We start from the raw sequence: 22,039 nt of genomic DNA on the forward strand, positions 1-22,039 counted from the left end.
CCTATACACTGGACCTTTAAAGGGACAGTTCACTCTCACACTCTGTAAATCAAAAATACAAACATATATAGTACACCCACCAACCGTATCACCAGTCAGAAGAAAGTGTGCATTAATGTGGACAAAAGGCTCTTGACAGCATGAGATGCTTAGTGGTGTCCTCCTCGGCTGAGCTGTAACATTAGCTAGCTCAGAGGTGCGAGGTGAGCTGGTAGTAGATGCACACTTCCTTCTGCAGGGTGTTAGAGCTGGTGGGTATAGTTTAGCAGAAAGAAAATAGTTCCTACATGAAAATGCTGAATATCTTGGATAACCAGGTCATGATTAATTGAAAGACACATTGCTGATGATTCTTTCTTTTTTGGGCTTTAATCACCACAAGCCGAGTGCCATCTACTTCCATTATATTGGCAGACATTTCTGTTACCAATATGGTGGGAAAACATGCATTTTTAATTTGGGGGTGAAAAGTCACTTTAAGGTTCCCTGGGCATACTGCTAGTCAAACTGGGGCACATTCACGTTTTGCACTGTTTTTCCTTGGTTTTTGGATTGAAAGTCGTTTCTTTGAAATATTATACAACGGGTTTTGAGGTAAGTTTCCTCCCATTTGGTGAGTGCGTCAGATTTGTTACCAAATCAGCAACAACATTTATATAAATAAATGTGTACACCATTACATATCATATTTACACTATTTGTTTACATTTCACACTTGCCTTCGATATTAGAAACATATGTTTCCAATGCCAAAAAGGTCCTTTGAACCAAACTGAATTAAACCCGGTGATATTAAAAGGCAGTGTGTCTGCGTAATATAACTCAATGTTCAACGTCCACTGTTTCTTCACTACGTTTTGTCAGAGCTGAATACAGCCCTGCTAGAGCAGTTGACTTTAGGATCTAAATATGTCATTGAATATAGTTGTATACATGATGAGTGTTTTAACTCCTGCTAACATGGAATGTAAACACATGTCAAGTGTCAAGCATACTTTTAGTCACTGTCTACCCATTACTGGGAGTCTTTTGAGCTTTTCTTTAGTCTTTTGACATTAGTGAAGAAGCCTTCTGCTGACAGCGTCCTCTGTTCTCTAACGGTGCACGAAACTATATGTACAGAAACTGCACGGAATCTAGTGAGACAAGGCGGCCCTTCACACTGTCACTATGGAAAGGTGGATATGGTAAACTACTCTTTCTGTTCCTGCTGTATGGACTCAGTGTTAAGTATTAAACTCTTGTACACAAAGACATGCAATTAAAATAATGAAAGCAGAACAGGTAGTACTTGTATGGCCTCCTCCAGTCTGTAGTGTTGGGAGGTCTGCAGGAAGCTCAGGAGCTGCTCGGGGGCAAAGCGGCACAGTAAGTCCAGCAGAAGCTCGTGGAGGTCACGTTCCAAAGGCAGGACGGCTTCTGAGTGATGGACTTCCCTGGATAACACATCAGAGGAGAGGTGAGGAGAAAGAAAAGGAGGAGACGAGGGGGGGAGGATTATTGGGAGGACATGCAGGAGTGAAGTAGCAGAGTTATCAGACTGTACCGTGGCTCCAGGAGGCAGCTGAGGAACTTAAAGAGCAGCTGGTCATCCTACAGAGAGAGAGAGAGAGAGAAATGGGTTCATAGAGAAACATTAACACTGGACCAGAGTCATGACAGTTGACCAGATGCCTCCTGGACCGCAGAAGAACGCTTTGGCCGTATTCTTTGTAGTGTGTTCATGCTCAACTTTTTGGCCGACACGAGGGCGACGTGAGTTTTATCGCAGCTAATTCTTTGATTACGGTTTGGTGTGTCTGGGCTTTCATTTTTAGAAACCTGAGAAAACTGAAGTGATTTCTTTCAAAAACATGTGGAGAAGTCAATGAGCCATTTAGTGAGACATGGCACAAAAAATAGCAAAAAAATATAGTTTAAAATTTACAAGAAAACAAGAAAAAAAGAAGTAGGAGAAAAAAAAGGGGGAATTTAAAAAACAAACAGGAAAATGACCCAAAACGTGCTGAAAATAAAAACATTAACAAAAACAAAAAAGTGCATTTATTAAATGCATTTTATTTTTTCAGTAACATAATTGAAAGTATAAAAATATGATATAGCTTACTGGACATTATTCCTTATTTTGGAGGAGTATATTTTTGAATGAATTAATTTTAGGGTAATTTTCTTGTTGCCTTTTACTCGTCTTACAATTTGTGAATTTGCCAAGTCGGTCATTGCTGGTTTCCTCTCCATGCTTTTAAAAGAATTCAAGCCATTGTGCTCAGGTTTCACATGGTCAAATAGTGTGTGTAAGGTGTGTGAACGCAGCACAAGAGTTAAAGGGTTAAAAATCTTGATGGTCTTTCTCAGAGGCATCTGACAAATTATTTTTCACACTTTTGGCACTGAATAGCTTCCTCTCCTGTATAGTGTTGGTTTAAACATGATATTAGCTCCAGTAAAAGTAAAAACAATCCTCTGCAGCAGAAATGTGTTGTGTGTATTACTGTAACAGTTTGTAGCTGGTAGTGTGTGCAGGTACTCAGATTGTCAGTTCTGATTACACCAGATAAGGAGATATGAGAATAAAATTATTATTTAATTTGGCCTTACCTGAAGCTCAGAGATGATTTGCTGCACCTCTTGAGCAAAGTGAAACATTACGAGGTCAGCTGACTTTATGGGGTCCAGGGCCACCAGCTCCTGTGAACACGTTAGTGAGTTCATGTGCTAATGCTAACACAATTACTTACATACATGTCGTTAGCCAGATAATGTCTTCTTTCAACTTTGTCCTTGCATCTGTGTGATTGATATAAATCTAAAAAACAGATCACTGCATTGAGAATAAAATTTCACAAAACAAATCCAGGCTCACGTGAGATTGTTCATAGAATGAGTGACTGATCAGCCCTGTCACTTTCTCCTTCAGCCAGCTCAACACTGAGGCTGTGCTGTGCTACACAGCTATGCCAGTTACATACTAATATACTCATTAAATGCAAACTAGAATTACTGCCTCACTTCCTGTGCATGAACTTAAGCCACAGCATGTGCTTTCAGCTCCAGTTAGCAACAGGCTAAACTATACAAATTTTCTCTCTATCTCTGAAACACGTTTTATATCATTTTTTAACTCTTAGGGCCTGCTTTAATATTACACACACCTGTATCACTGCACACAAAATACTTTCATTGAGTTGATTATTTAACCAACATCAGTTCTAATCATAAATATCAAATATTCATAAATTTTCAGAATATCAACCCTTTAAATGCCTGTTTTTTCTCATGATGCCACTATGTTTTTATATTGAAAAACAAAAATGATGACAGCCTGGGATATGACTGTGATTTGCAGCAACATTGATTGTGACAGTGCTCCTAGTGGAAATAGCATGTATTTTCTCCATATACCAAATATTGTAAAAATGACATCAACAGGTAAAAAATAGAAAAAAATGATAAATTCCAAGGCAAAAGCCCAGAATGACACCCAGAAATAATACTATGCATGTTTTTATGCTTTGATGGGTGTGGGATCAAAAATGTCAGATTGAATAGCTTTCAATGGAGCATTTTTTCACTTAACACTATGAATGTAACAATTTCGTTTCAACAGTGTATTTTAGACTTATTATAGGAGCTGAGCTGGAAATTCCAAGATTAAACAAAATTACACAATCTTGCCAAAATGTATACCACATACATAAACACAGCCAAAGTTATAAAAAAATGAGGAATGAAAAGCACGTAAAACATGACAAATAGTCCCTAAGGGTTAAACTACCTACTCCAGCTTTAATGTGCAGTATCAATTTAACATCCCAATGCCTCCTGGATCCTTGAAATGCCTGACTATATTTTCAGTCCAGCTTTGGAGTACCTTAGGATCTCCAAGAGCTGCAGGACATGGCTGAAGAGCAGGACCCCCTCACAAGAATTTAAGTGATAAGTATCTTTATATGCGCCTGAGTATAATCTGACCTTTATGTGATGCAGAACTTTGTCGCTGACGGCTTGTTTCTCCTCAGGACTGTAGCCGGGCATGGACAGCAGATTGTGGATGTAACTGAAGATCTCCCCCTGTGACACACGCACATTTTAAACCCTTTATTTGAATCAGCTAGTTACACTACAATAGTCAACAGGACTCAGATATATAGAGGTCCTCCTGAACACTTGCAGGTACAGAAAACACAGCCAGGCTGCCTGTTGCATTTGAAATGGAACAAAAATTTGACCAGCTTCCTTGCTCTTTCCTGGCAAGCCTGCCAATCAAAACCCACTGACAAAAATCACAAACACACACAAATTAACATTCATAAAAATGCACTATTTCAAATTTATCTGCCAAATACATGTTTGATGAATGGGAAATATGTGGTACCTTTCTGAGGGGGTCTCTCAGGTAGCAGTCAATGATCTTATCATACAGATGCTTCTTCTCATAGAGAAATTCACAGATTTGGTAGCTGGAAGGAAACACAGGGAGACACAAAGATATGCTACTGAGGCTACAGAATGGGATAATAATAACAATAGAAGTTGAAACTGATTTCCACTGTTTCAATGTTTTCAATGTTTTCACACGAAGGTTCAAAATGTCTAGATGAGCTCAGAAACTGGCGAGTAGCAGCACTGCTGGACTGAGCTCCAGCTGCTCACTTGAGATAAGACTGTTTGAAGGAATGACGTGATGGGTCGATAATGAAATATAAGAGCTGAATGTCACTCACGGGGTGGATAACTGATCTGCTGATACTTTCACAGCTGATCAGAAAGATAGATAAGAGAAGATTTTCAGATTTTTGTAAGTGTAAGAGAGTTTTAGGCCCAGCAGAGTAAATAGTTTACTGGTTTATATATTTTAATACCAATCCTAATTCACAGTCAGGCTCCACTGACACTATGGCGGACTGCTATAGTCTTGGTTATTGATGGGAAACACTAAGAGTCGTACATATTTCTTAGTTGTTTTCATTTTTGTGAAAACCAGCCGGGGGATATATAAGCTCTGATTTGCATAACCTGAACCAAGGATTTGAGCTTATGACCTTGAAGAGTTACAAAATACTAAACTTCTTAAAAAAATGTATAGAAAATATGGAAAAGAACAAGATGATATAAAACATTTTACAATTATGAAACACAAATGTCTTTGGTTCTAGTCTTTGGTCAGCTACTCACAACTTGGCTTTCTCTGCCAGGGCCAACAGCCGTTCTTCATTAAACTGGACCACACCTCCGACCTGCAGCAGCTCCAGCAGAACCTACAGACCAGTGACATGATATGATGACATCTAGCAAATCATAGACTGCAGACACGAGTGTCAAGGTACGACATGAGTCTGTCTTTATAAATAGAGTGCGTGTGTTTATCATACAGTATACATAAAGGGGAAATCTTGTGTCCTGGTATTCATGTAGACGCCACTTTACCTGCTTCACCCACCCAAACACCATTACACACCAAGAACACCCCCTAATGACAACAGCTCTGCCTGTCACATTCGTCGGGACATTCACGAGCAGTTTTTGCAGTGTGGTATGGTGCATCGTCCTTCTGCGTTATCTGGCCCACAACAAGCTATCTCAAGCATCTTTTGAAGAAAATCATCAAACGTGAAAGCAGCAGTAAAAGCAACACAGTAAAACCGAGCTTGCTCACCAGAGCAAACAGCTACACAGTACACAGAAACAGGAAGTTGCTTCACCCACCTGCTGCCTCTCAGTGTGTCTGGAGTCATCGTCCGGGCAACACAGGAACTCAAGAACCTGCAAACACAGTGAGGGTGTCAGCTTTTCTCATAAATATATCCAAAGGATGAAGCAGAGAGAATATAATATAATATAATATAATAGAATAGAATAGAATAGAATAGAAAGAATAGAATAGAACAGAATCTAGTATACAATAGAACTGAGCAGAATAGAATAGAATAGAATCTAAAATAGAATCCTCACAGCACACAAAACACACATAAAAAGTCACATAAATCTAGAATATAATCTAGAATAGAATAGAATAGAATAGAATAGAATAGAATAGAATAGAATAGAATAGAATCTTATTGGTTACCTGATCAAAGAGCTTCCTGTTCACAAAAAGTGTGTTGTCTGGTTTGGCCAACTGCCGAGCCAGAAATGTGAAGAGACCGCCCACCTGGGATGGAGTAAAGTCTGGGTTGTCCACCATCACCTAGACAATCAGAGAGACAGATGTATGACCAAAGCAAAGAAACAGTAGTGGTAGTAGTCAAAGATATTGATAGCACCTTTTTTTTATAATGACTGCTACTGTTCAGACATGTATGCCATTCAAGTCAGGAAATGCTTTCCTGTTGGGTTGTTGGCTTTGAAAAATACTGGGATATTGTGTAATATTTGTACTCATGATATATTTATAAAATATTTGTTAATTTAATCATCATCATGTCACTGTAAGTCACATTTAGTGGACATTTTTTGTCTGATTTGCTTTGAGGAAGGTTTGTGCAGTAAATTGTTCTGTAGGATCTCTTTGTCTCGAAAAAGGACTAAGATTACTAAGCCTCTCTTCATGCTCAGTGTTTGTCTCCTCTATCAACATTCACGTGAAACAAACACAACAGAACATGGAATAATATTTGTGACTTTACCTGAAGTAAGATGTCCACTATCCTCTGCTGATACTCCAGGGCCTGCTTGTCATTCTTAAAATCTTCAAATGTCTACAGGAAAAGAAGAAACAAAGTTAAAATGACAGAAAAGATCCATCAATAGCAAATATCACCTTTCTGAGGTGACTGTGACTTTTTCCAAGAATTAAAATGAAAAAATGAATTAAAATAATTCAAGACGTATGATATATTACAGATGGGTGCCAGAAATAGTTGGCAGTGAATCATGCATGTAGTAATGGTAGACCCGTTCTCTTGGAGTTCAAGCTTTATAAAAAAACAAAAAAGTTGCTGGGAACTTGCTATATATCATGTTGATAGTCTCAGTTTTTAATTTGAAGCATTTAAACAAAGTTTTATGTTGGAGTTTGTTATATTCCAAATTTTACATGTTGACAGAAAGATTTTAACTTTTATTGTAAATGTATATCAGTTCCAAATATCAGTTATCAGTCTCATTAAGACTAGTAATCAGTATCGACCCTGAAAAACCGATATCAGATGTCAAGTTACTGTAAGTGACCCTTCCACTCAGTGTGAGGGGGGTGTTAAAATGGCAGTGATTCACAATAATGGCATGCTATATGAAGATATGGATACATTCATCCAGCTTATCAACATGCTGACCACACACTTATCAGCATGATGAGAGCTGATGTATGAGGAAATCTCACCATGGCAAGGACGTTGAGAAACTCCCGTGTATCAAAGTGGAGAAGTGTACGAATAAACGGGAAAACCTCTTCCTCCTCTAACGAATCCGCTGAATGCAGGCGGATAAGGAAGTCAAAGACCTGACACAAACAACACACAGACAGCATTAGCCCACTGCGTTTCTTCAGATGACAGAAACAGTGATGTAATTCCTGATGACAAGCCTCCAAACTCACGGCACCAGCAGTGGCTATTAGGCTAATCAATTACAACAACAAGACACACACATACACACACACACACACACACATATATGTTTCGATAACTGGAAAATCAACAAGCAACATTCTGCCATGAAAATTTCTTATAAGTACTGAGTATATTAGATGATAAAAGGAATTAATTTTCAAAAAGTATCTGACAATCATATCAGCTATATGAGTCTGATTCACCTCCAAACTTTTTGGGTCAAATTTTAGCTGTCACACCACCGTTTCCCATAAACACAGTGGATAAGTTTTGTTAAACAGCAGACACACGTTTCATCTGACATAATATCATAACATAATATCATCATAATACCAGGAAAGCCATGAGAGCAAAGTTTTTGTGACTTTCTGCTAATGCACCAAATCTGCTGTTAAATTTGAGTATTTTGTTCTTGCTGGGAATGAAGACAGACTGTCGGCATAATGTCCAAAGCCTCCAGCTGCTAAATTCTTCATGAATATTTTACAGGTGTGAATGGTTACTGTATTTAATATTATTGGAAACAATTCAACTAAATTATTTAACTACCAAAGTGTTAAATCATTTGGAAGGAGATGTGTGGTCTTAATTGGAGTACAGAGGTGCTTGCTGACTACACCATAGAACAGCTTAACTGCCTCCTCTCATTATCACATTATATGTGTAACTCCTCTTTAACAGTGAACATGTAGAGGCAGCTGCAGGCAAACATTAAATAAAATAACTGTGTGAACTCACCTTATGTACACCAGCAGTTTATTTCCCATCACCACTTCCTCATCTGTCCGAGAAGAAAAAGAGCAGAGTTACAGATTTTAATGAGCTTTTCAAACATGAAATACTATTGACTTATTTGACATTCTTATTTGACTTACTTATTGCTTCAAATTGTTGGTGCTATGAACTCTGGGATTTGTGCTTTCAAGACTTTACCTGTTAGGCTCCTCCCTGCTCTGAGTGGTGGGCCAATCACTGCAAAGAGTTTCTGAAATGTAAATGTGAAGTAGAAAAACATATTGGTGTATGTTATTAATTAGTCGCAAGGTCCTGATTCACCATTTTTACCAAAAGTTTTTAATAATTAACAAAATGTAAACATAAAAAAAGACCTGGATCCCTCTTTACAACAGAATAAACACAAAATGATAAATAAGTCATTCTGTAGATATATAAACATCTCATTTTAAGGTATCGAAAACATTACGATTCTTAATTTCAGCTGGCTAGACACTAATAAAAATGTAGTTATAAATATAGAATAATATATTCTATTACTTCCAATATATCCCCCTAAATCCTACACACTGGACCTTCAAGACAAATAATTTATCAAAAGCTCTCCAACAACTCTGATTGGACAAAAAAACCTTTTGATGAAGGACTTACCTCCATAGGTGTAATGTAGTCATTCATGCCGCTGTTAAAAACGTAGATCAGTGCATCATAGAGTTGGTTCTCCCAACAAACTTGAACCACCTTCAAACACACGCACGCACGCACGCACGCACGCACGCACGCACGCACGCACGCACGCACGCACGCACGCACGCACACACACAGAGACACACGACCTTTAGTGAAAATGTTACCAGTGGAAATGTTGTGAATAATTACATTATTTTCTAGCGAGTCGTCACTAATTTTGGCTGCTTGCTGCTGACCGCTGTAGATGGCTTTATTAGCTCTCCATAGTCTTCACTGTACACACACATAAACACGCACACACACACACCTGCTGTATGTCCAGGCTGGTCACATCCAGATGGACGATGCATCTCTCCAGGCTGTCCATCATACCGTTGCCATGGTAATGGGCCAGCAGGTCCTTCATGATGGGCGTGGTGAGATGACCGAGGCGATCAGCAATAATGTACGACTCCAGGGACTCCAAAAAGACTCCCTTAGCAACCATGTTCTCCACCAGCCGAGCATAGAGCTGGTTGAACAGCAGGTCTCTGCGTGCACACACGCAAACACACAGTTTATCTTAGCTATCATTAGGTTTCATATACTGGGCTTCTTCTTCTGGGCTGACAAATATACAGATCACTTCCTCGACAGTTCATCATCAAAAATAGATTAGACAGTAGTTTATGTTTTGATTTCATGCTAAAATCACATAACTACTGAACTGGTGTGCTCTCTCTCCCACAACCAATGAAAAGCACTAACGCTCACTAGGAAGTGGACTGAGACAGAGACCCACTGTTTATGTTGGTGTCAAAGTTGTCAATCAAACTTGGGTCAGAGTAAAATCACAGTCGCAGGTCGAGTGGTCGTCTTTACTAATAACACTTATAATAGTCCTTTTCTGGTGAGCTCTTTGTGACACCAGGGAGGTTCAATAAAGTCCATAAATATGATCTGAGTGTAGCCTGTGGGTCTATATGACACTTAAAATGCAGGATAACACCATCTAATTCTGGAAAAGGATAACACCATCTAATCAATGAGTAACCCTGTGGTTTACTCCTCTTGTTTTTCGTGTAAGAGGTCAGTGTAAACATGAAATGGTAGAGATCTAAATATCAACACTGCAGGCTTTTTTTGTCATAGTTTGCACTAAAATAAAAAAAAAAAATAAAAAAGTACAGGTACAAAGGGGACCTTAAACTTGTCATAACAATGGTGCATCCATCCAAATTCACATTGTGTGGCTGAGCTTTGTTCAGACCCACTGACCTTTATTTTAAATTCTAGCAGTCTGCTTGCATATCTGTGACTATGAAAGCATATGTACTTACGGCCTCTTTAGCAGCAGACAGTGCTCTACCAGGACTGGAATCACATCCTAAACACAATACAGAGACAAAGAAGAATTTTACTTGAACCAATATCTAACTCATATGAACACCCCATAAAAAGACAAACCCTGACTAAATACAGAATGAGTGACTGTCAAGTGGCTACTGATACTGGCCACCAAACTGAAATTCATTCTCTTACCAAATGTACACAATACAAAGAAATTAGAGATGACTATTCTGGAAAAAACCATTTACCCTCCCAGAAGAAACACTTATTGGAATACTTTTATGAGAAGACAGCTCTACAGTACAGCAGGCAGGAGAATGTTTCTGCATGTCACAAATGTAGATACAATTAAATGAAAATGCTTGTTCTGTATCAATCTCTATATGTATTGACTGTTTTGTGTAATGTTACATGTAATGCTTTGGCAACACTATTTTTGTAATGGTCATGCCACACTGCAAAAATGGCCTGTCAAATTTAAAGCCAAACACCCTAGATTTAAGCATACCTGCACTTAAAAGAAGCAAATTTGGCTGCCAGTGCAGTAAGCAAATTTTGCTTGTTAAGATGTCTTAAAACCAGTAAAACTGTGTGCACTAGATAATCCATTTATACTTAAAACAAGACTAACTAGATTTTTTAATCCAAATATAAGATTATTACACTTGGTTAGATCGGCAGTTTTTGCAGTGCAATGAAGCAACACTGAATTGAATTGATTTGAATTGAATTGAATTGAACTAAACTGAGCTAAATTAAACTAAACTAAACTAAACTAAACTAAACTAAACTGAACTGAGCCCTGCGATAGTCTGGCGACCTGTCCAGGGTGTACCCCCAACTCTCGCCCAGTAACTGGGATAGTCTCCAGCCCCTCAGCAACCCTTACAAGGACAAGCGTTTACATAAAATGAATGAATTGAATTGAATTAAATAGAAATTAATTGAACCGTACAGAACCAAATTGAATTTGAAGAGAGAGAGAGACACAGAAGGGGGAGGGGGGTTCATTACCCTAAAATTGTGCAAATTTAAACTTCCATTCATTGCAAAACTGTTTTTACGCACACATGAGGTGGTATTTTATGTAATTCAAAAAAGTCATATTTCACAAAATTGCAATGGAAACACTTTTTGGCTTTTACAGGTCACATGATGTACAAAAAAGAGTTACTTCAAGAGTTGTTATTGTTATTGCATTGCATAACTCTTCTATGTGGCTGCTCCCACATATAGGAGGCTGGCCTTTCCATTATCACTTGCATAACACCCCTACGTGGTCTTGGACTGGAAATAATGACAGCTAGCATGGTGGCTGCAATATAAATAAAGCTGCTGATGTTTTGAATATCTATCACCATGCTTCTTGGAATGTTTTCACCAGAGGAGAAGTTGCAGAACATCACTCAGTGGAAATGCAGTCATCTCACAGTTGTGTTTTATCAACATCTTAAAAACACTGTTTAAATTTTGCCCAAATCTGTAATGGAAACCCACTCAGTGATTCAACAACAGACAGAGGCAGACTGGACACTGTTAAGTGTGTTTTTTAAGGTGTGTTAACTTACGTGGAAATGTTGCTCCATCACTTGGATTTTGCCTTGCTCTGGACACTTCTTCAAAGCATGCTCTGCAAACTGGAAAAGGATCTCCACCATCTGCGTGCACACACACACACACACACACACACAGGAGGTGTTACAAGTTCAGATATGGGCAAAGAAATGTTGATGTTTACAGTCAAGAGACAATATTCAGCCTCTGTCCTTACCTTGTCACTCACCACTCCCTTCCTTTTCATTGGATCTCCAAACAGGCCTGGAATAAACACACGTCACATTCCTCTCATATAGTAATCACTGATTTTTATTTGAAGAATTCTCAATTCAAATATCTTTATACCCACCAACCACAGCCTTAGCAGTCCCCTCATGGAAGGACCAGGCCAGAGAGAGAGCCTCGACAAAATGCTCCTGCTTCAGCAGACAGTCGATCCGCTACACACACAGACACAGAGAGGAACACGGATCAGGTGCACAGCAAGCACTAACCTTAACTAAATAATTTCAATACAAAGAAGAAATTACCAAAAAGGCAGAATATGCACACACATACCTCTCTCCAGTTCCTTAGAGTCATAATGTGAGCAGACTGTAAGACAAGAGAACAACATGCTGTTAAATTAGACTACGTTCACACTGCGGGCTCAAGTGATATGAATCTGATCCCCCCCCCCCCATGTGACCCACATGTGGTTGTTAAAAGTCAGTGTGAACAACACCAATCACATGGAATCTTTTCAAATCAGATTTGGGCCACTTTAATATGTGGTTCTATATTAGAAACAGATCTAATTTTTTTAAAAATGCGACCTCAGTCTGAACGAGCCACGCAACCTGCATCAGAATTCAGTGCAACTTTTACGTCACTCTAGATTGACATCTTTTTATAAACTATAGAAAACTCCATTCATCTGTCAGTCTGCATCCATTTTTCTCTTCAATAGGTTGTCAAATCATTCTGAAATTGCACATGTGCATTGAGAATTGCCATAGGTAGAGACGGACAAAGCCCTTTGTCTTATTCACGCACCACCTGTTTTGTATAAAAATACTTCATAAATAATGCTGATTTGCTTCTTCTTCTGCCTGTGGAGTAAATGCGTGAAAACACAGACAGCGCCACTCACGGCTATATTAAAAAACTCAATCTAGAAAAAAATTGAGCACTAAGGCCTGTGGTCTGAACGTATTGTTAAAAACCCAACTGAAGACTAAAACAAGAGACATTTTTAAATTCCACACAGAATCTTAGCAGGTCCTCGTCTGACTCGGGCTTAGACATTAGATTGGTGTCTTTTTACTGGATACAGCAAGTCACAGTGAAACATTAATATCAGGGGGGGTTCAGCATTCTACCTGTTTTTGCCACTGCAAGTTGCTGCAAGCACTTAATTTTCATAGCAGTTACCAACGATTACAGTTGGAGAAACACCTCCATATACACACTGTACTCCACATACACACACACACACACACACACACACACACACACACACACACACACACACACACACACACACACACACACAGACATAGTACCTTGGTGCCCAAATAGATGATCTGTCCTGCGTAGCTGGAGACTGATTGGTAGCAGGCCTTCTCTCCTACTAAAGCCTGAAACACATAAACATTGTTATATAACACACACACACACACACACACAGCTCTATTTCAAATGCTTTTTTAAAAGCATTATCACCAGAGCCTGACTAACTCAGACTAACAAAGCGTCCTATTAGCCACATCTGAACTTCAGAATGCATTCGTTAACAGTTTATGAACTCTATGTACCATTGTTAACTGTGGGAGGGAAGGGTTGGTCAGCATGAAGAGGAAGAATAGATGCAAACAAACCTGAACTTCATATGAGAGTGTTGTTTTAAAGGTATGATATGCAAGATTGTTGGTTACGGTTTGTAACCACACAGCAACCCCACATTGACTGTCATTTCGGGGGGGCTGCCTAAAGGTCTGGCACCTTCTCGCTACAGTTTTATAGAATACACTGCCACGCTGAGAGTGATTGAGAGGGATTACTTATGTATGAGTCTATATATACGTTGGATGACTTCTTCAAAGAGACCATTAGGCGAAAATGTTTTAACCCTTTGAAACCTAGATTAGATAGATTTTTTTGTGCTGCTTACAGATGCCTTTCACTAGTATTTAAACCTATGAGCCCTGAGCAAATTCAAATTGAATTATTTTAAAAAGAAAAAAAGGAAATGAGCACATTGTCCTGCAAATTGAAAGAAATTAGCTGATTTAGAAATGTAAAAAAAAAAAACCCACTGATAAAATTTGTCCAGAAAACTATAATTATCTAAAATCATATATTTAAAATTATGCATCAGAATTAATATTACTTTTTCAGCACTTGTATATGTGTCATTTACATTTTTGTTTATTTGTTTTCACTTTCTGTGTGTCTGTGTGTGTGTGTGTGTGCGTGCGCGTGTGTACAAGCTAATTTTCAATTAATTTTCTTGTACTTTTCATTAATTTTTTTCAAACTATTGGGAATTTTTTCTGAAGTTGCTCATTGCCTTCTTCCCATGTTTTAAAAAGAAATCAAGCAAGTTTTCTCAAGTTTTAAAGGTTATTTATAGGAGGTGCCTGCTTTAACCACTGAGCCAACCGACGCCCAATTTGGAAAATGTTATCTAACAATTAAAAACCAGCTGTCCTAACAAGTATATCTATACTTGTTAGGACAGCTTCAGCGTGAAAGGGGAGAAAGAAGGGATGAGATGCAGCAAAGGACTTTGGGTTGGACAAGGACATAGCCCTTGTACATGGCGGGCCCAAGCTACCAAGAGAGTTTCTTGGCTGCCCCTCAAAACCTATTTTTGTGAAGCAATGATGGAGCCCAAAGAATGAATGTTCACCTCACAAATCTGCTACATTTGAATCCACACTATAATAATCTGAGCTGCTCTAACAGTGAATCAAAGATCCCCAACATGCCAAGTACATGTGTTTTTCAATGGTCTGAATTGATAAACAGTAAACAAATACAACCTCAAAACTGCGACTAATTACCCAAATGAGTTTTAAACCTGAGCCATTTATTTATGATCAATAACTTCTCATCTAATGAATCCAATTCATTATCACTATTGTTATAAAGTTAAGACTCATCTTAAACTTGACCCAATACATGCAAAGTCTGACTCTGACCCTGTTCCCCATCATATAATCCCTCACCAGAGCCTGGGAGACATTCCCTCCAGTTGCCAGCGATTTGAAATGTCGGCTGTTATAGACGAGCTGCACCTGTTCCAAGTCCAGAGTCTCCAAAATCTCCTGACTGGGCCGGTCCACCACCTGAAGCTTCTCATGGCTGTCTACCAGGACCAGCGTCCGACTGTTGATCCACTGCAGAGACATGGAGACAGAGGGAGAACAAGTCATGCAGTGAACAGAGATAACTGTCTTTATTCACACATTGAGCATGCCTGAGGTAAAAAAAAACCCTAAAAAACCCTTCCTGGTAAGCATCAAGGAAAAGAAAACAAAGGAAACTCAACTCGATGTTGGACCAAAAAACAAAATGTGCACTTATTGTAACGCCGTCAGTGCAGCTTCCCTTGCAAATTCAGCTTGTTGCTTAATGAAGGCAACCAGCACGGTTTAAGATAAAACTATGCATCATAGTAGACTGAGAACATGGTGACAGGACTTTCAATGTCTTTAAAAGCACAAAATCAAACTTTTAAATCACATGCCCAAAATATCAAATGTTCCTGATGAAGCACAAGCTCTCTACTGCACTGATAGTGCAGACTTATGGGGGGGGGTGGGGGGGGGCAGTATTAGAAGTGGCCTATGACTTGTCTCAGGCCACATTTAGATGAGAACGGCCCTACTAAAAAACAAAAAAGCCTTTCATTTTCGTGTTTAAAACAATCTGTGGTTATATAACATTGTGAGAACGATCCTCGTGTACACGGATCTGAAATAAAAAAAAAAAAACAGAAAACACTGTAGTATGCCTGCCAGGCCAGTAGTTGGTGGTGTAACTTTGTAACCCCCTCTCACCCCCTCCACCACTCCTTCCAGTTACTGCCATCAGTCAGACGCTACAAGGTCCCACCAGCCCGGAAGAATATCTACAAGAAATCTTTAATTCCCTGTGCAATAACCACTCCGAACAACATAAAATAGAGACTTTTAATTTCATTTTATTTCATTTTGTTTATCTATTTATTTTTAAATGCATTTTTAAGATGTTATGCAAACTGTGCGAACTGTATTGAGCCTGCAAAAGGAGAATTTCTGTCACCATTTGGGACAGACAATGAAGTTTATCTATCTATCTATGACACAGCCTGGAAGAACGCCATGAGTATAGCGAAAAAGCTGCCGTGACGTCACGGTTCTAACAGGTTCTGTGCATTGCCAGTTTACACAGTGACAGAAGGGGCTGTGTTTTCTTAAGATTACACTCTGAAACCTGGTTTCAAAAGTTTGCATCTTCAAACGCTGTTGTCATGTGAACGAAAGGCCAACCCACAAAAAGTTAAAACGTGTCACGTAAGAAACCGCTGCCATGTAAAAAGCCCCTTACATACTTACACTCAGGCTTATGATGTCACAGCTGAGGTGAAGTTGTTTTTGTTTGATGACATGTATGGTGCCCGTCTCCTCCTTCTTCACCTGAATAAACAGCAGCACAGAGAGAAATATTTAACAAACTGACACCCACTGGTCATTACTCAGAAAACATTTTTTAAGCAGCTTAGCATGTTAATTGTACGGGGCAGCTGCCGATCTTCCAGAGGTGACACAAGGAGGCACGTGGGCTCCTTTCTGTATGAATCTAACTACAGACAACGCAGTGCATTTGTCAATCTATGCAACAAGCACAGAGACTGCAGCTGTGTATACTAGTCTGCCTTCTGCATGGTGATTTGTTTGGGGCGTGTAGTTCAGTGAACAGAAAACCGTTTTCTATATGACCTTGCTTACACCAAGATCTGTGGATTATCCTGAGTAACCATGTCATGATTTCTAGAAACAGACACTGCTGTTTAATTTTCCTAAAGGTTTTTTTGGTGTTTTGAGCACCACAAGCTGAGTGTCATCTAGTTCCATTACACTGAAGAGAATATCTCTACAGCTCACACCAAAACTATGTAGGTTAATAAAAAGCACTATATTGATTGCTATGATTTTGGTCTATGCTGCATATGCAGGCCTAATATAGAGAGACAACTATTTCTTATCTATCAAAAACTATGCATTTATTCATCTATTTACTTTGTACAATACCATTTATGAATCAGTATCTTTTTGAAAAAATTCAAACGTGTGTACAGTTCTTTCCCCTATTAAACTAGAAGTCGCATGATTCCAGTCACCAGCCAATCAATCGGTACATCTCAAATTTTACTATTTGGAAGTTAAGAGGTAGCACAGCAGATACCAGGAGGAAGTGGACTGTGTCTCCTTTACAAAACGCCAGGATCGGGTTCACCGTCTTCTGAACTGGAACAAACTGCCACGCCAGCTGAGGGACACTGGACGGATCAGACTGGTGAAAGACAAGACATCACACACATCAGAAATTAACCTCTTTAAAGTAATGTTATTAATGCTTATGGCTGTGTGAAAATAAGACCGAAACACTGCATCCATGTGCTAATGAAAATGTCCACTAAGCCAGACACACAAACAACAGCACAAACAGAAGACAAGAGGAGCATTTATTCACATTCATTTTAATAAGCATCACAGAGATTTGTGAATATCAGCAACATACTTTTCTCAAAGCAGACATGTTGAACTATCCTTGACATGTTGGTGGGGAGGGCATGTTTAAGACATTTTTATGGAGTTATCTATACTTTCCTACTTTTTATACTGCACATCAATAGAACTTGGACACATTTTACTAATCAGTTCCATTGCTAGCACGTGACCCACAGCCTTTGATAAGAGAGATGAGATCAACCATTCAGTTTAATATACGAGTCCTTTAAAGGGGGGCTTAGGAACTCACACTTACTGATAACCTGAGCACAGAATCAAGTGTTAACACCAAATTAAACATGTCATTGTATCAATAAATCTGGGCAGACATACATATTACCAACAAGATAAACAAGCAGACACTTTCACAGACCTTACTGTAGGGAAAAGTCATCCAGACTTTCAGCGAAGGCTTCAGTCCAATGACCAGAATCTGGCGAGAGAAAACCAAGACAAAAACATCACAAAGTTACACACAGTTGGGTGGATAGGCAAAGGATGGAGGATGCAAAGTAAAAACAACTGTGTGTGTTTATGTACCTTAGTGAGAGAGGCCATAGCCAGCAGAGAGTAGTGTGTGATGGGATGGTCTCTGAAGTCTGGAGGAGCATGTAATGGTTCGATGCAGCAGACCTCCCCTTTGGAACCACTGAAGAGACAGCGAGAGTCACAGGACCGCATCCCCATCACCCTCCTGGAAATATCAGACACCAGTGACAGAAACAGAGAGGAAGAGGGGAGCAAATAAAATCAAAACAAGAACAGAGTCAGAATACAGAAATAACAAGGGTAGAAAATAAGTAAGGGGAAAAAGCTGCACAATGGGATCTGTCACAGCTGTTACTAAATGCAGAATTTATTAGTAACAGGCAAGACAGAGTAGAGTGAAAAAAATAAATAATTAGGCTGCAAATCACTGTCTCATGATTTCAGAAAAACTACGTGCTTAGAACTAAACAAACGAGTTGTTTGTAGCATTTGGCCGTTTTTCTTTACACTGTTTTGTTTATTATAGGGATATCATTATGTGACTGTTGTCACAATGGACTGTTGCTGAGTTAGGGACTTAATCATAAAACTGAAACAAAGTGAAGGGAAGAAACAAGTGGGACTATAAAAATGTTCTGAATAAAACATAGTACAATCATTGTGCCTAGTAATGCACTAATCTTGGCTATTTTTGTATTTTTTTAAAGCACACTTTATCAAAGGTAAACCCAATGTTCTTTACGTTAAAGTCCATACAGCAACAGACAGAAGTGAAATGAGATACTAATCAAAAAATTACAAGAAGAAAACTAGACACCATCTTGAAACAGGATCACAGCCCCCTCCAGTCACAGGTGTCACCAGCGCGACACGTTAAAACTAAAAGATTTATTTTACAGTCATTCACCTGAATGCCAGCTCAAAAACAGATCCTCCGCTGTCATTACACACTGCAAGAGTCGGGTCATCTGTGAACTAGAGACACAAAAACAGGGACATTAAACAAGGGTTAGAAATCAGATCAAACTGATCGGGGGTCAGTCTCGGGTAAGACCAGTCTTAGACCAGTGTTTTAAAGATGTTTATTTTTTTTAATGGTTGTGTTTGGTGAAAAAACAGTGTTGATTGTAGCCACACACAGCCAGGCTTTCCTAAAAAAGGGGTGGCTAGGTGTGTGTGCATGTGTGCGTGTGTGTGTGTGTGTGTGTGCGCGCATGTGCGTGCATGTGTGAGTGTGTCTACCTTCACATGCAGTATAGCTGTCCCTGGAGGGTGGGCATCAGTAATGGTTCTCAGGAGCTTCCCACTGGCTAGATCCCACATTGTAATCTAATCATGAGGACAAAGAGAGAGAGAGAGACAGAAAGACACACACCCACCCACACCCACAACCACACCCACACCCACACACACACACACACACACACACACACACACACAGAGACACACACAAAGCAAGAAAGATTATTCAGGATTTATAGTACAAAAAGTAAACACACTTTTGTTTATGAAGTTGGCAAACTTATCACTCTACAACTATTAACAATTTCTTGCATCCAGGTAGAAAATCCATCAGTCCCACAGTTCAGTAGCCTGATCACATTTTAAGGTCCTGTCACACTACCTGCAAACACCATTGATAAGGTCAAAAACTGTAAGCTCCCTCTAAGCATGCAACACATCTGGCTGCAATTACGTTTCATGTATCAATGCAGTTCCATTGTAGGTTACTGACACCCAGTGGACAGAAACTGTATTACACCAAAGCCAAGCAAATTGATAAATGACTTACAATCCTGCTGTTAAATTTTAAACCACACACAGCGCTTAAATGAGTAGTCCTTAAATAAACAGAAAAATAATTTTAAAGACACAGATAATTTTAATATACTATTACTTGCTTGAAAGTGAAACTTTATTGATATATTTAGTTCATGATATTTGGCTTAACATGCACACAATTATGCCACTGTTGCAAAAACTGTGAGGAGAGCATTTTTGTGTTTAATCCAAGGCAAACTCAGCATACTTGAAAGGGCTCATGCAATTCTGTAAGACTGTGTGCCTCTACAAATTACAGCTGCAAAGTCTGACCAGGGCCAAAGATGATACCAATATCATACACATACACACAACATGAGCAGCAACACACTTGGACAAAAACCGGCACCTGACAAAAACACAAGAAATAAAGCTAAGACACAGAGTCTGTTACAGAAAACAGGGGTCAAAATATTTGTGATTTTACAGTTGTCAATTATTTTCATGACCAAGCATTCTACCAAATGTCCAAAGGAATGTGGCTCAAGCCTTCCTGATCAACACATTTTAATATACTTTAATAGACATTCAATAGTAGACATTGTATGCCAGCATGTGTAGCCACTGCAGTTGTATTACAGTTCTACTACACAGTTGTATAGACCTTTTCATTGCTAATCTTTTGCTAAAGAAAGAGCTGTTGTAGGTACTGTATCATAGAGTAACTAAACCCCCAAAATATTTTTTTTCAGCTAAAAACCAATGAAATATGGTATGTATTTTGGGCGTTCGATTCAGCTCCAGGTCTTGATATGTGAGCGCAAATTATCATGCTCCATAGTGCCCATACTGGGCATTGCTTGGGGACATACTTCCATCATTAAATCTATTCTCCCCTGGTGCTTGTATGGCCTAGCTGTAACCATAGCTCCTTTGACTGTGCATGCAAACATACTGTGGAATTTGGGTAACGACCTGAGATTTTCAGTCACAATTATCAACTCTCTCAGAGCACCTCTCAGCTTTATCAGGACCAGCTGCCAAAGAACAAACAACCACACTGTGTCCAACACTAGCCTGATGCACTTTCAGTGTCCTGTGTCCAACCTTTAGAACATTGTAAGCTCTAAACAACACCCTGTCAATAAACCTGTCATTACATAAATGTGTGCCTCAGTATATACCTGTCCTTTGGCGAACCCGCAGAGAAGTCGTGAGCAGTCGTGGTTGATGCTGAGGGCAGAGACAGCTCCAAACTCTGCTCCAGTTGCCTTGGTACCCAGACAGAGGCGCAGAGCCTGATTGTTATCTGGAGAGGGAGATGAAGAGGACATTTAGCTGCTGAAGAAGGGTACAGACTTAGAAAATGTGTGGATGGTAAAATGAATTTAAAAAAAAAAGAACACAATTCAGGGTTTTCACACACTACCAGATACCAAAACACAAGACACTGGTACCAAATGAAGAGCTGGAAATGCAATAAAAACTGCCACTTTCAAACAAGCAAATCAAAAAAAACAAAGCATGCACCAAAGCAGATTGGACAAATCAAAAATAAACAATAGCGGTGACGTCTCAGAGTCAGTCAGGCTGAATGCAAATGAATATTAATCCATAGTGAACTGTCTGACGGGGATGTTCATACCTTTTCCTGCCCAGGCATCGTTATGTCAGCAATATAAAGAGACATGGGTCAGCCCTGCTGAGACCTCAGCCCCACCTCAACCCCCATCAAACCCAAACATCATCACAGTATCAACTTTGTATCTGTGGACACCATCAGCTCTTTGCATCTTTTGACAATATCCCCAGAATTTTTAACAATCCTACATGCCATAAATATTTTATGTTTAAAATGCTTGTTGAAAATTACTCATGCTTTCTTTTAGCTAACTTCTGCTTTCAGCGAAAGCAGGTCAGGGCAGGGTTTTGTTGGTTGTACCAGACTTCTTCACATTCCCGTTACTGCAGTTACTGTAAACTTTTTTCAAATCGCACCTTTTAAAACAGTGTTAAAGTGCCTCACAAAATATGCGAATAAAAAAATGTTAATTTATGCATAAGTTAACAGGAAGTCAATGCAGGATCTCAAAAATCAGAGTAATGTGATCTCTTTTGTTCAATCCAGGTAACAGTTTTACTGCTGCATTTTGTGCATTCAGAAAGCAT

The 22,039-nt window shown here is 39.1% G+C and overlaps 1 protein-coding gene across 1 annotated transcript in view; it reads right to left on the minus strand.

The window, feature by feature from the left end:
- The window catches only part of vps8 (VPS8 subunit of CORVET complex), a 44,233-nt gene that overhangs the window by 6,520 nt on the left and 15,674 nt on the right, over nucleotides 1–22,039 (minus strand). The window contains exons 7-35 of the mRNA XM_042502641.1: nucleotides 21,055–21,179; nucleotides 19,352–19,438; nucleotides 19,017–19,084; nucleotides 18,161–18,314; nucleotides 17,994–18,053; nucleotides 17,295–17,402; nucleotides 16,445–16,525; nucleotides 15,074–15,244; nucleotides 13,406–13,480; nucleotides 12,420–12,455; nucleotides 12,211–12,301; nucleotides 12,076–12,122; nucleotides 11,873–11,962; nucleotides 10,295–10,341; nucleotides 9,283–9,505; nucleotides 8,937–9,026; nucleotides 8,484–8,535; nucleotides 8,289–8,331; nucleotides 7,538–7,559; nucleotides 7,322–7,441; nucleotides 6,627–6,698; nucleotides 6,068–6,187; nucleotides 5,707–5,763; nucleotides 5,176–5,258; nucleotides 4,376–4,460; nucleotides 3,973–4,071; nucleotides 2,599–2,688; nucleotides 1,547–1,593; nucleotides 1,292–1,436 (exon numbers count right to left, since the gene is read on the minus strand). Coding sequence (XP_042358575.1) covers nucleotides 1,292–1,436; nucleotides 1,547–1,593; nucleotides 2,599–2,688; nucleotides 3,973–4,071; nucleotides 4,376–4,460; nucleotides 5,176–5,258; nucleotides 5,707–5,763; nucleotides 6,068–6,187; nucleotides 6,627–6,698; nucleotides 7,322–7,441; nucleotides 7,538–7,559; nucleotides 8,289–8,331; nucleotides 8,484–8,535; nucleotides 8,937–9,026; nucleotides 9,283–9,505; nucleotides 10,295–10,341; nucleotides 11,873–11,962; nucleotides 12,076–12,122; nucleotides 12,211–12,301; nucleotides 12,420–12,455; nucleotides 13,406–13,480; nucleotides 15,074–15,244; nucleotides 16,445–16,525; nucleotides 17,295–17,402; nucleotides 17,994–18,053; nucleotides 18,161–18,314; nucleotides 19,017–19,084; nucleotides 19,352–19,438; nucleotides 21,055–21,179 — 2,588 coding nt within the window. The remainder of the gene's footprint in view (nucleotides 1–1,291; nucleotides 1,437–1,546; nucleotides 1,594–2,598; nucleotides 2,689–3,972; nucleotides 4,072–4,375; nucleotides 4,461–5,175; nucleotides 5,259–5,706; nucleotides 5,764–6,067; nucleotides 6,188–6,626; nucleotides 6,699–7,321; nucleotides 7,442–7,537; nucleotides 7,560–8,288; nucleotides 8,332–8,483; nucleotides 8,536–8,936; nucleotides 9,027–9,282; nucleotides 9,506–10,294; nucleotides 10,342–11,872; nucleotides 11,963–12,075; nucleotides 12,123–12,210; nucleotides 12,302–12,419; nucleotides 12,456–13,405; nucleotides 13,481–15,073; nucleotides 15,245–16,444; nucleotides 16,526–17,294; nucleotides 17,403–17,993; nucleotides 18,054–18,160; nucleotides 18,315–19,016; nucleotides 19,085–19,351; nucleotides 19,439–21,054; nucleotides 21,180–22,039) is intronic.

This window comes from Plectropomus leopardus, chromosome 15 (genome assembly GCF_008729295.1).
Source record: "Plectropomus leopardus isolate mb chromosome 15, YSFRI_Pleo_2.0, whole genome shotgun sequence".
Lineage (NCBI taxonomy): Eukaryota > Metazoa > Chordata > Actinopteri > Perciformes > Serranidae > Plectropomus > Plectropomus leopardus.